Source organism: Vanacampus margaritifer, chromosome 7, assembly GCF_051991255.1.
Source record: "Vanacampus margaritifer isolate UIUO_Vmar chromosome 7, RoL_Vmar_1.0, whole genome shotgun sequence".
In the NCBI taxonomy this organism is placed as follows: Eukaryota; Metazoa; Chordata; class Actinopteri; order Syngnathiformes; family Syngnathidae; genus Vanacampus; species Vanacampus margaritifer.
In genome coordinates this window covers 13638423-13652742 of record NC_135438.1, presented here as the reverse complement: position 1 = coordinate 13652742, position 14320 = coordinate 13638423, and the positions used below count along the sequence as shown (strand labels likewise).

The following is a 14320-nucleotide window of genomic DNA, read 5'->3' as shown; positions in this document are numbered from 1 at the left end:
TTTTAATGAATGAGTGCTTTAACATAATTATAGTCATATTCTTATTAAAACTTTTATTATTATTATTATTGGAACATCGGAGTATTATATGTTGTCTGTAAAAAATGAAAGCCAGTCAGTTAATTTACAGAATACATGCCATGGTCAGGATTAGGGATGTTTGATACCACTTTTTTTCAGACCGATACTCCACTCTTGAGTAGTCATCGATACTTATACCAGATACTGATACCACTAGTAAATAAAATTCCCCATTCAAAAATGATGATTTTAAAGAAAGACCTACATACCCCAATATATTATTTATCCTTAATATTGCATGAAATTAATGGTATTATCGTATTCATATAATTTCTCATTTCTAGTTCCTGAGTATAGTAAAACGGCTGCAGGAGGGTGACCGATAATAGTATCGGTCACCATCGTGAGTACCGATACCTTAAAATAAGACTGGTATTGGTACCGATACCTGGTATCGATAGTTGCCCATAGTCAGGATGGTACCACCTCTGCCTCAATTTGAGCCAGGAAAAACCCTGGTAGATTTATATACCATATAGAAAAACCTGAATCATTTCTATTTGGATTATCTATAATTCTAAAATTGACAATGGGAGACATTTTTAATGCGACAAAATCTTGGGAGGTTTCATGGTATTTCAACTAATGCCATAGGATATTAAGATCAACGATTCCATTTGAAAAAAAGAATTAATAATACTATGTATGGGTTACAGTAATTCCCCCAAAACAAAAATATTTGCAGTATTTAATTTTCAATCTGGGCTGAACTGAGTCTGTACGTATAATAATGGCTTCATTGCAAGTTCACTTTTCCCACACAGTGCTGTGGAGCATAGTCACATTTCCTTGACTTCAAAAGGCGAGTGAAGAGCGAGTGGACTTGTTAGAGCCTTCAAGTGCAATACTTGACACATACATCACAGTGCGTGGTGAAATGAAAAATCCAAGTGAAGGTAACAATAAGCAAAACTGCGGAGCTGTAAAGGGCTGTTAAATCGTATTGCTTTCACTCGTCACTTGTTACCTGGTGAAGTCTGTCATTTCCATCATGATCATGCACATCTGCTTGGCAAGCACAATAATGTCGTTGCCGTTGTCATCCCATTTGGCCACCTCTGCGTCGAGCTTACATTTCTCCTGTCTGAAGCTTTCCACCTGCTCGGCAATCTTGGCTTTCTCCTCCTGGGGAAGCTGCGCCATGATGGCCTGCAGAAAAAAAATAAAAAATACATAACACGGTACTTGACAAGCTGAAAACAGGTTCTTCTGTAATAATGAATGAGTTTTGTACTCTGGCTTAGAATGAGGAAAATGCCAGAGGAGAACAATTTAGGTGAAGAGGGGTGATAAGGATGGGGAGCAGAATTGAAGAAATGGGTGAATAAGAATGGGATTAGTGAAAAGAAAATAATATAGAGGAAGAGTCAGCTTTAGCAGTTTTTGTTCAATTTTTTTTTACGTTAATACACCACACCAAAGTCTGCTCTTCACAAAATCTAAACTTCTAAACTTTACATTTAATGATTGGACCTTTTCAAAACCCTTGACATCTTGTACCCATAAAGAGCTAATCCATCTTCTCTTATGCTCCCCCCCCCCCCCCCCTGTCTTGTGAATACTTCTTTTTTTTTTTCCTCCGGCCTTTAGGGTTAGGTCCAAAATGGCATAAATCTTGTGGCAAGGTCATAGATGCAGTAAGAATCCTGTATAATTTCGGTGGTAAATGTATAATTATCTCACGTATTAAACCAGAAGGATGAATAATTCATTTTTTTTCAACATTATGTCAGAGAGGTGGGAGTACCCTCGTTTCCATTAGGTCGATTATATTAACTCATGCAGGTGAAATAAATGAGCACGGTTCAGAAAAAAGTTACCCTTGTTTTTGAAACCTTATCTATTATTAACTGTCCGGCAACATTTTGTATTCTCTTACAGAAATAGTCACCCTACGTTTTTAAATCCAATTTCATTTCCTCACAGCAAAGCTGGTGTGCGGGGGTGCCGGGTGAGCTCAGTGAGAAAGTGCATCACTTGGTTCATGTCGCCTTTTAGAAGCGTCAGGAAGAAAAAAGCAAATGCATTGTCCGGCAATTAAAAAAAAAATGTTCTGGAAAGAAAAAGAACAGACACAAAGATGCATAAAACAGATGCAGCGTCCTTGAGCGCTGGCCCTGTGATCAGTATGTGTGCATAGTGCTTAGCTGGGAAAAGACAGAACAGCATAATACAAACAAACAAAATTGGGCCCTCAAGGCCTGTTTGGAGTTCCGCTATTACTGATGCCAAAACATAAAACATCAGTGTGATTGTGATCCTTTTAAACGACATGCTGGGTGAGAAAACTGCACAAATCTACATCCTCTTGACATGTTGTTTTTAGAACTTATTGTTCTCCGGATACATTATCCCATCCATTCATTAGATTCAACACATCCCTGTTATGGCTCTGTTTTGGGTTGGGTCATGGGGTCATTGTGTTGTTATGATGTTGATGTTGTCAGTTGCTATGCAGGTATATATTCTTATTAAAATGGGTTTGTCACTCACACTCGTACATTTTGGTTAGTGATTTTATTTTGTAGTTTCTCTGCATTTGCTATGTCCTTTATAATGATGAACTTGTCAGTTGCTATGCAGCTGCTATGGTCCTTGTGATTAAGTTGTTAGCTGTGATGTAGTTGTTATGTTCCTGGAATAGTCACTCTTATTTTGTCATACATGTCTTTATTCTGTCATACAGAAATGTATCTTGCTTTGGCTTTAGAGTGACACTTTTGTCAGTACGCCGAGGCTCCTTAGCCGAGTTTTCTCTCAGCATGTCAAGGTTTCCTATCCCTCTTCCATGCAAACGGCTCTACTGTAAAAAGGTACACGGTTCCCTGAACTTTCACTAGTCCAGAAGTCTGGACTGCATGACCTATGTTCAATTTGGCTTTTTATATCTTTTCTGTGAGTGTGTTGTGCAACAAAACAGAACTGTGACTAGTGGTGTGTCGTTCGCAGATGATTCGCAAATGAAATCTTTTGAGTGAACATATTGAATGGAATCAGGTTATGAATTAAATTAAGATCATTCCAGCCGGGATTAGAACTGCCACACACACGCGTGAATCTTCGGTGAATGACGTACCCAGCCAGCAGATGAGGGAGGGACTGTAATGAATTCGACTCGTGATTCGTTCACTGCGAATGAACAACATTTATCACTTTGTGAATTATTTGACCGCGATTGATTCTAATCGCTACCCATCAAAAGGATATGGTGTGCAATGATATTAGTACATGTATACCATTCAAAGTGAAGCTTCGTCTTTCACAAATTATTGTGTTCTACAGTCAGTGAACGCACTGTCCCTTAGTAAGTAAAGGTATTAGAGAGTAATTTTGAATCACAGGGCACACAACTGAATGGCAAAGCACTGAACAAATTCGGTGACCAATTTTTTTTGAACAAATCCTTCTAATTAACTGATTTTAATGATTCAGTTCAATCAAAAGGACTGCCGTTCCCATCGCTGATTGTCACCACAAGACCCAAGAGCATGTGGTTCATGCTTTTGGCTGTTCATGTCTTTGCTGCAACAAACTTCTGGCATCAATTATTCACTTGACGGATGATTTTATACTGAACAGAGAGTTGCTGGTGTCATAATGGCAGTGGTCTGCTGAGAATCACAGATGTGAAGGTTTTTAGGTTTGTACTGCCAACTATAGCAAGTAAGGAACCACAAATAACATCAGATAGTGCTTCATCTAAAGGGGAGAAGAAGTGAAATTTTGAGTAAAAAGTCAGTTTCTAAATTTAGGGATCTACTTTGGAAGTGAGTGAGGGTGTTGTTTGGTACTTCAACTCACTTTGAAATTGGTGTGACAAAAGAGAGAAGAGGACAAGAGCGAAGAGCTTGGTAGGAAAAAAAAAACCTGAGAGCACCGAGGTAAACATGTGAACCAAGTGGGACGTCATGAAGGAGCAGCAAGGAACTCGGTAGAACCCTCCCTCACTCCCTCCTACTGCACTCTCTAGAATTCACTTATCCTCAAATCCCTTCCCCGACTTTACTGATAACAACAAGGAGCGGTCCTCGAGAGCTTAACATAGTTGCAAATCCAGACGAGGGAGTGTTGTGCCAATACACTCTGTGAGTCAACGTCTGTGGGGATTAGAGCGTTTTCCGGTTTTCTTCACCCGACGCGGCAACCTAAAATGACTTTAATTTTTGTTCATTTGAAATAAATTGCCCAGACACTGGCGAGTTCAATTTTATGGATGACCTATCAACACTGTCATCCAATCAGTGTGCTAAGTGAGGCTGCGAGCATGCTTACGGGGTGAGTGGAGTGATTCCCTTTGCATTGTATATGCAGTGTTATAGGACCAGTGCGTACTGTATATCTGCATCTGATGAGAAGACCAAACTATCATAAGCGAGTGTTTCCATCTCATACATGATGCCTTACTTGAATCATACAAGTTTATACTTAAGTTAGGGTGACTAAATGTCTCCTGCTTCCCAGACATGTCAGGTTTTTTTTCTACATCCTGTCTGAGCATCCGGGGATTTATAAATTCACAAAATGGCCTGGTTTCATTCTTTTTTACTAGACCAATTAGCATGAATTTGACTGACGCTTCGCTGGACAAATGGGAGGCGGTTGTTTGTTACCGGCGTATTTGACGTACGACGTGTGTGATATGAACACGAGGCAAGTAGTGGGAGTTAGGATAGCTACAAAACGATAGCGGGCCAGATCCACTAAAGCTTTGCGTAGCTTCTGCACGGCACTAACCGTTATAAATGGAGCAATCCGGGAGCGATCCACTAAGCACGCGCAGATGGGGAAATTCAGCACTAACTGCGCTGCCAACCAGATTGCGCCCCGGTGCGGCGGTGGTTTTTGCGCGTAAGGAAATTAGGTCATTTGCAAATTGGGCTACTGTTTTTCTGAGGACTGCGGTTTTGTTTTATTATATTCCTGGGGAAACACAAAAAGCCACCCGCGCTTCCAAATAAAGCAAAACTGCACCGTTCCGTCTAAGACACACCTATGCACTAATCATGTGCATAACCATTTCTTCATTTCACCAATCATGCATTCTAAGATAGGAAGGAATATGTTTATCCTAAAGGCATCTTTACTGTCAACTTGGGCTCTCTGTCAAATGGTGGATGTGACGGAATGCTTTAATCATGATGTCTAATCAGCATCTTGATGTAGCACACCTGAGAGGTGGGACGGATTATCTCGGCAAAGGAGAAGTGCTCACTATCACTATCATCTATATTAGAGCGGTTTGTGAACAATATTTGTGAGAAATTGTGATATTGTGCATGTGGTAAAAGTTTTAGATCTTTGAGTTCATCCCATAAAAAAAATGGGAGCAAAAGCAAAAGCGTTTATATTTTTGTTGAGCGGATGTCCCACGGGTCTGGCAGAACATAGAGAGTTCATGACCACAAATCTCAGTAGGCGCATGTCAGTTCCTATGGTGCAAAGGGATTATGTGTCCTTGTGTCTGTTTCAATACTAACACATTTCAACAGTATGCACTTAGCATTACCACGAGAGGGCAGGGAGTGTTGTCTTGACATGACAGGTTGGGGCCAACTGGGCATATCACCAGTGGTCTGCAGCAAACACATCTTTTATGGATGCGCTAGTCTTTTGCATGTGTAAATATTTAGTCTCTGAGGGTATGAGAGTGTCTAATGGTGGGAAACATGCAATAAGACTGTGTGGGGGCAAGAGGCCACAAGTATTGTGAGCTTTGCATAATGTCAATTAAATCCTTAATCACACAAATGACTTTTGATAATGCTGGCTGGCTCAACGTACACATACGTAGAGTAAAACCTCCATGTCGACAGCTGTTGCATTGAGCCATGTCACCATTACATCCAATTTATATCACAGCCTTCTTCACACCAACATGCTATGACAAAGAGTCATGCTGTGACTTTAGACTGTTCCCAAAATGAGCTGCCCACTCATAGCGAAGCTGCCTGCCAAGGAGAAGTAGTTTGGTGCTGTGAAACAACTTTGCGTGGCAGAGCTGGTGCATTTAAGCTCAGATGGCTCGACAATGTTACACTGCAGGAGCCTTAGTGGGAGTGTACAGTACATACAAACGACTCAAAACACTTCACACCCCGGACCCCCACAGACTCCCCGGAGCTACATTTGTGATCCAAATGCCACGCTCTGTTCTTTTGGTTCACGGCTGGATTTCCAACTTGGTGATCTTAAAACTTTTTGTTTTTGGATTCCTTGGAAGAGATCAACTAAATTATTTAAAAGACACAACTTACAAAGGTTTCTGCACAGTATAGATGTGAAAGCAGAACAAGACAACATAACCCAACATGGGAGTCAACGGTGTGATAGTGTTCAATAATAGACCTGTCACAACATCATTACCAATCTGTTAATATATTCCACTTGGAATTTTGGTACCAAACATAATATTTTATTGTTTTGTCACTACTCGAAGGTAAGCTTAAAGAAAAAAACAAAAAACAACGACGCCTGCAAAAAAGTGGACGGGGCAAAAGGGAAGGTTTGGACACCCTATTTTTAAGCAATATAAAAGTTAGATTGTTAATAAGATTTTACAATCCTGGTTGTGCCATTTTTTGTGTAGCTTAAAGTAGGGAGAATAGCATATCTGTCATTGCCCTGGCTTTGTATGCACGATGGCGTATCAAAAGACAATGCATATTGATGATATGGTACAAAACCACTCAACCACAATATGTTTGTCCCATAGTTTTATTTATTAGTCTGTTCTTTGTGCATAAACTTGAAGCACCGAGCATGAAGGCCGAAGCAGTATAATGCAGGCCTGCGCCAAACAGAAAGGCGTAGAGCCAAGTCACACGCCAGCCATTTACAATTCATTCAACATGTAATACACCACTAGATTTTCTGTACAGTTTGGGAACAGTGTTGATCTCCTCATAATGCTCGTTAAGATGGACCCCAGTGAAATATAAACATTGTGCAACTAAAGCCAGACCGCAGTGATCGCTGTATCAGCCTTGGCAGGGTGTAATCTACCGTATAGTCTGCCATCTGAGAGGAATTTTGGTAAAGATTTCATTGTTGATGAACGTGATTTTTACCCCTAACATTCTTGATTAGTGTGTACTAGAAATAAAAATTCATATTGACTTTCATACTAAGTAATTGAATCTAGCTGGAATAATTGAATAGGTAGGAAACAGTTGCTGTCACTCAAATTATGCTCAGTCACTTTTGCCCAGGAGTTATCTATACAAATGTAGATTATTCATGCCAAGCAAGGTCATATTTACTCTATTAAGTGGCACAATGATTGAGAAAGGGACGTTTACTTACCCGGGCACTTTGCCCAGCGATAAGCTGATCATCTTCAGTCTGGACACTGGTCCGACTGCGTGTGTCATAGTCCTCTTGTTCAAAGTCTGAGTCATCTTCAAGCTCCTCTGGTGTCTGTGATAATGATCAAAGAAATAAATAAAATGATCAACCCTTACCGACAATATAAGGCAATGGTTTCAGAAGTACTGTAAGCAGCAGCCAAAACTCATCAATAGATGACTAAGACTAAGTCTAGAAGGACATTAGAACTGCATGAAAAATCGCAGCTCCCTCATTAATTTAATGATGTGCAATGCAATGTAATGTGACATTGCACCGTGTTGTATAATCACACATCATCACCTGCTGATCCCGATCTTGCAGGGTACATGAGGTAATTCTACTGTTAAACTTGCGACAGTGAAATTGGGAGACATATTTATTGTGATGGATTAAAAGATTTACAAAAACAAACACACTGCCGCATAATGAAGAAACTTGTGTGAATGCTGTGTGACGATACAAATATTTGAAGAAACAATCACATATTTATTAGACAACCTGCCATGAAACAACAAGAAGAAACCATCCAATATTGCAATGCATGCTGGCAGACTCAAGCTATCAATAAACTCTCTCTCTATTTTTTTTTTTTTATTGTAAACAGAAATAAGGAATGAATTTACTTTTTTATGCTCAATTTGAATTGGTCTGCTGGACTTTTCTGAGGTGGCAGACATTAATTAGGTCTAAGATTCAGCCACAAAACTACTTTTTTCTGTCCCTGTTAAGGACTGTAGGTTAATAATTGGATTGTGACATTTTATATCCCACATCACACCCACCCCATCTTCTTTTTTTGTGTGTGTTTTTTTTAGGGGTGGGGGTGGGGGGTAGTTGACCAATTTTGAAATCAATTATGATAATTTAACATTTAACATGGATTGGATGATGGGCTAATACACTTGTTGGACACTGCAAATAGCCAACACCCCCTCCCCCCTTTTTTGGGGGGGCTCACTGCATCTTTAGGTTGTGCCTTAATGGATATTTAATGGAGTGATTTATCTTATTGGTTGGACAGACAAGACATATAGTAATAGCCATGGAAAACAGTGTAAACACTATTCCATACAGATTTAGATTTAATGTATTCATATTTTCCTGCTACTCTATTATGTGCATGTGCACCAACATAAGGGAACAGGCAGAGCTATGCTTTTTATAACTTCCATTATAGCTTTATTCGCTTCTCAAAACCTACCTCAGAATTTTAAATACTGTGGCAAATTGGTTTCTTAATCTAATGGCAGCTCATAAGATCTGTGCAGTAAAAAAAAAAATCCTAAGGAGCTTTTTCTCAGCTTAAGTGGGAGAAAAATAAAGCCTATATAACAATATATGCTCATAAAGCATTACATTTGTCATAGGCATTTTCACCAATATGATAGTCAGACAACAGAGAAAGTTGTATCCTTGTAGGAAGAATTTGAACATGGATAGGATTATGAATCCAGCTGGTCCACGGAAGTTCAAAGCTGTCTGTTTTACATTATTTACCAGCATCAAATTATTTTCCATAATTAGATTTTTTTCATGAGCTGCACCGGGAAAGCTTCCAGCCTGCATAAAGTTGAATAAATGAATTACATGGTGACTAGAGAAGGGCCAGCTCGGGTACAGAATGCAGATAGTTTAATTTCAGAGTGCGAGCTAGTAGAACTGGTACGATCATGTTGTTATTCAGCCTTCTTATTGTGATACACAGTTAAATGACCTGCAAGATTTATTGCACGGATGTGACATCTCTGAAATGAGATCTATTAATGCAATATTTGTCAGGGCTGAAATGTTATTCATCCTGACCCAGGAGACAATATGATGCCCATAAATACAACTGAACTCATAAATATATGCCATTTCCTATAAATAAGTTCATAAGAGATTCATCTTGCAAACAGCATGTCTTATGCAGTATGTATTGCTTCAGATGGACTGACATCTGTTTGTGAAAGATTATGTTATCATTAATCATCATGAAATCATTCATTAGACTGAAAGAGAAATATTATTGTAAAATAGTGCAGGTTGAAAACACTAGATGTAAACAGAGGACAGTTTTGTGCAAAGGCTACCATTTGATTTGTCGTTTTAGCAGTTCGGCAATGACCACACTGTTGTGGTCAGAAGTTTGTATTCATCATGGGCAAGAACAGCATAGTCATTTGGGATTTGAATGAGTTTTTCAATCAGTTCTTTTTCCAGGATCAACATAGGCTACATCTTAAAAAAATTAAAAATAAAAATAAAAATTGTACAATTTTATTTTAGATTTGATTTTCTGTTATCAACACAAATTCAAACATATACATACACAAAACCATGGTACATTAATCACTATTGATAATATTTGCTATACTTAATGTCCCTTAGCATAACTGTAATTAATTCATTCTGTGGATTGCAGAACTCTGTCAAGGGTAAAATGTTCACAAAAATTGTTAGCCCATGTGATTCGGCTATACTGGTTTATAAAGTGTGACTACAGGACATTATGCTTCTGAAGGGAAGATTCCATTCTATTTCTACATTTTTGGGTTCTATCACATCTTTATTGAAATCCTCAATTTTTTTGTGTAATGGTAGTTCTGTATCCGTTTGTAGTATATGTACTATTGGTGACCTGTAAGCTTTACTTAGTAATGTTACTAACTGGAGGGAGTAGGGCCATGCTGAAAAGAAATGAAAACTAAGTTGAAATAGACTAACAAATGTAGCATACGTTACAAGCAAAATAATCTTCATGGCAGAAGAAAAAGTCATTTTTGGGGAGTACAGTAAATTTTACAACACAAACGAAACATAGTTTTATGAGAATACGGTCAAAATATAACAAAACTTGTGACATACCCTTATCATGAGGACAGCTTTCCTGATGTCCCGGACTCCATCGTAGACTAAACGGGATGCATCGATGAATTCATTCTCCTCAAAGGACTGTGGCGGGTTTGTACTCAGCGCCTCAATTGCTACCTCCACTTGTTCAGCAAAACGAGGCATGACTTTAGAAAAAAAGAAAGAAAGAAAAGATTTAGACACTTTGCAGGTAGGGGTAACTTAATACTCCATTTGCCATTTTGTAAGGTTGTTTTGCATTCAATGAGTCCTGAAGATTTAAGTATGGTACCATGCATTTCATTAGGGTAAATATTTATAGACACTCAAACACAGATGCTCTGTGCTATTGCAGTAAAAATACCCCCCCCCATTTCCCCCCCAAAATAAAAAATAAATAAATTAAATAGCATCGTGGCAGTCAGAGACGAGAGCAAAGATGTGCGACAAAACAGCAACAGTATCTTTGAAAAGGATGTTGACCTGACATCGTAACAGTTTGCCTCAAGACTCAATGTTTTCTACACACGTTGATTGAGTTCTAAAGAAACAATCAAAATACCAGTAACACAAAGCGAGATCGGAAAGGTTTTTTCGAGGTTTTGATTATTATCTATTTGGCAGGCTCCAACCTTCTCCCTCCCACCTATGATCATCAAGATCATACAAAAACTTCTACAAAAAAAGTAAACAAATACAATTGGTTGAAGTTGTTGTTTATTGTAACCATTTTCCTCTTTTGTTGATATTGTGAGATTATCACACAACAGTATATCCTCTGTTGTGCATGATTAAATGTACGGTAGAGAACGGTATCGCTGGAACATATCACTCTTTGTTTGCCACTGAATTACAGTTCACTTCAGGTGTGCTTGGTGGAGCTTCCTGATTGTTTGGCACACTTGCAGGCATGTGCCATTTACTGCAAAGAAGAAAACAAGCCCACTTAGCCTGTCAAATCACAAGACCTGAAAAGTAAAAAAAGATCAACACATTTTGAGCGGAACAAAAGCCAAGCAGTGCAGGAAAAACTCCCATTGTGTAGAAAACTGGTCGGTCGGAGGTGATGGAGGCGATGCTTGTTGTGCGTTCAATTGAATTGTGCTAAAATTAGAATTTGTGGAATACAGAAGGACAGCACTTGGGGGCTGGTGATACAAAAAACAAACAAAAAAAAAACAATACCCGCACAATTACATGGGTGGATGGATATTGGTGCATAGCTGGTTGACCAAGCCATAATCTTAGTCTATCATACAAACATATATATTCTTTAAATCGACTAAATCTTTAATAACACAATTCTACTATATTTTAAAAAAAAAGCCAGAATTAAAGTAGCCACTTACCTTTCCTCAACACAATTATTAAACACCACCACTAATTCCCACAAAACTGACACCCTGGTGGAAAATCATCAAGCTCTTTAAATACTGTCCCACACGATGCAACTCCAATCCAACATGGCCCAATCCTGACTTCAAACTCCAAACCTGCAAAACTCTCTACTATCACACATCAATTTAAAAAAAAAATGCATTCACTGTTGTTTAACTCAGACCACTCCATAACAGTCCCGGCAGCTCACTGAACTACAAACTTTTAAACATATCGCCTCCAACCCATTGATTTCTGGAGTGACATGAATAAAAATAAAAACAGTTTTGCTATGACAAACCAATACAAACCTAGAGTAAATCCAACATGAGATAAAACACACCACATAACTCGCTCAATATAAAATGTACAAAACGCACAAAATGAGACTGGCAAATACAGACACCTGCTGGCAATGCACAATAGACAAAAAGGATGATTACTTTCACCCACTCTGGACTTGCCAACCAGTTCACTCCATTTGGCATTCAACCCTCTCTATCCCTGCAATTTGGCTTACAGGGAGATACTTCAAAAACAATAAATCAACCAAATATACACTCAACAAAAATATAAATGCAACACTTTTGTTTTTGCTCCCATTTTTATGAGATGAACTTAAAGATCTAAAACTTCTTCCACATACACAATATCTCCATTTTTCTCATATATTTCACTTCTCCTTAGTTTTTTTTCCTGAGTCCCCAAATGACCCCCCTCCCCCAATAAAACAAACTGCACCTTTCAGAGTGGCCTTTTATTGTGGGCAGTCGTAAGGAACACTAATCATGGTGTCTAATCAGCATCTTTATATGGCACACCTCTGAGGTGGGATGGATTATCTTGGCAAAGGAGAAGTGCTCACTATTACAGATTTAGACTGGCTTGTGAATAATATTTGAGAGAAATTATGATATTGTGTATGTGTAAGAAGTTGTAGATCTTTGAATTCATCTCATTAAAAATGGGAGCAAAAGCAAAAGTGTTGAGTTCATATTTTTGTTTAGTATATTTGGTAGATAGAAAGCAAGTGATGTACAAATCCAATTCCCCAAAAAGTTGGGACACTATACAAATTGTGAATAAAAACTGAATGCAATTATGTGGAAGTGCCACATTTTAATATTTTATTCCGAATATAACATAGAGAACAGGTCAAAAGTTTAAACTCAGAAAAATTATCATTTTAAGGGAAAACCATGTTGATTTCAAATTCCATGGTGTCAACAAATCTCCAAAAAGTTGGGACAAGGCCATTTTCACCACTGTGAGGCGGATCCCCTCTTCCTCTTACAACAGTCTGCAAACGTCTGGGGTTCTAGGAGACAAGTTTCTCAAGTATATAAATAGGAATGCTGTCCCATTCTTGTCTAACATGTGTCTCTCTAACCGTTCCAACTGTCTTGGGCTTTCTTTGTTGCACCTTCTCCTTTATGATGCGCCAAGTGTGCTCTATAAGTGAAAGAAGTGTACTGCAGGCTGGCCATTTCAATACGCGGATCCTTTTCCTACGCAGCCATGTTGTTGTAATTGGTGCTGCATGTGGTCTGGCATCATCTCGTTGAGAAATGCAAGCTCTCCAGATGTGGAAGCTGCCCATGCCACACACACTCATGCAATCCTAATACCATCACAGATGCAGGCTTAAACACTGAGTGCTGATAACAACTTTTCTGATATTTCTCCACTATTGTTCTGCGCAACATTGGAGGAATTGGTGATTCTCTACCCATCTTCGCTTCTGAGAGACACTGCCAATCCGAGAAACTCTTTTTATACTCCAATCAAGTTGCCAATGGACCTCATTAGTGTAACTGGTCTTCCAGCTGTTTTTTCTATATAAGTGCAATTGACTTCTCCAGCCTCTTTTTGCTACCTGTCCCAACTTTATTGAGATTTGTTGGCACCATGAAATTTACAATCTACATATTTTTCCCTTAAAATTATACATTTTCTCAGTTTAAAGTTTTGACCTGTCATATACAGTATGTTCTATTCTGAACAAAATATTGAAATTTGGCACTTGCATTAAGTGTTTATTCACAATTTGTATAGTGTCCCAACTTTTTGGGAATTGGGTTTGTAGTAAGCTGTTTTATATACTTTACAAAAAAGAGCCGGCTCACTTCCTTCTTTTCACTGTCAGCAAGAAAACAAGTTACATAAACTGAAAATGGAACGAGATCATTGTTCAAATGGATTTAAAACAAAAAAGATTACATTTATTTTTGTTACTATCACTGTAATTTTTGTTTTATTTGTTGACATCAATATTATTATTACCATTATTGTAAAGATGCAGACACTAAATAGATCACACCTTGGGTTGGGGCAATGTACAGTAATATCTGGACTACAAGCCACTACTTTTTTCACTTGTATTTGACCCTGTGTCTAATACAAAGGTGCAGCTTATCCATCAGATCACAGTGGGGCGCACTATAAAGGAAGCGCAAGGGCGTCAGGCAAAGCAAAAAAAACTAAGTGAGCCCAAATACAGTAGGAGAGACAGAATGAGAGCGAGACATTATGGAAAAGAAAGTAGCGAGGAGAACCCAGTGCGGTAACACTAAAACACCAGCGGCTTATAGTCGCGTGCACCTTATATATGCAACAAACTCGAGTATTCGCCAAATTTAGCTGGCGCGGCTTATAGTCAGGTGCGCCTTGTAGTCTAAAAATT

At 38.6% G+C, this 14320-nt stretch overlaps 1 protein-coding gene across 3 annotated transcripts in view; it reads right to left on the bottom strand.

Annotated features, from left to right (window-relative positions):
- The window catches only part of ctnna2 (catenin (cadherin-associated protein), alpha 2), a 227923-nt gene that overhangs the window by 15977 nt on the left and 197626 nt on the right, over positions 1-14320 (bottom strand). For all 3 annotated transcript variants that reach the window (XM_077571045.1, XM_077571046.1, XM_077571047.1), the window contains 3 exons: positions 10276-10427; positions 7384-7497; positions 1049-1230 (listed from right to left, as the gene is read on the bottom strand). In XM_077571045.1, coding sequence (XP_077427171.1) covers positions 1049-1230; positions 7384-7497; positions 10276-10427 — 448 coding nt within the window. The remainder of the gene's footprint in view (positions 1-1048; positions 1231-7383; positions 7498-10275; positions 10428-14320) is intronic.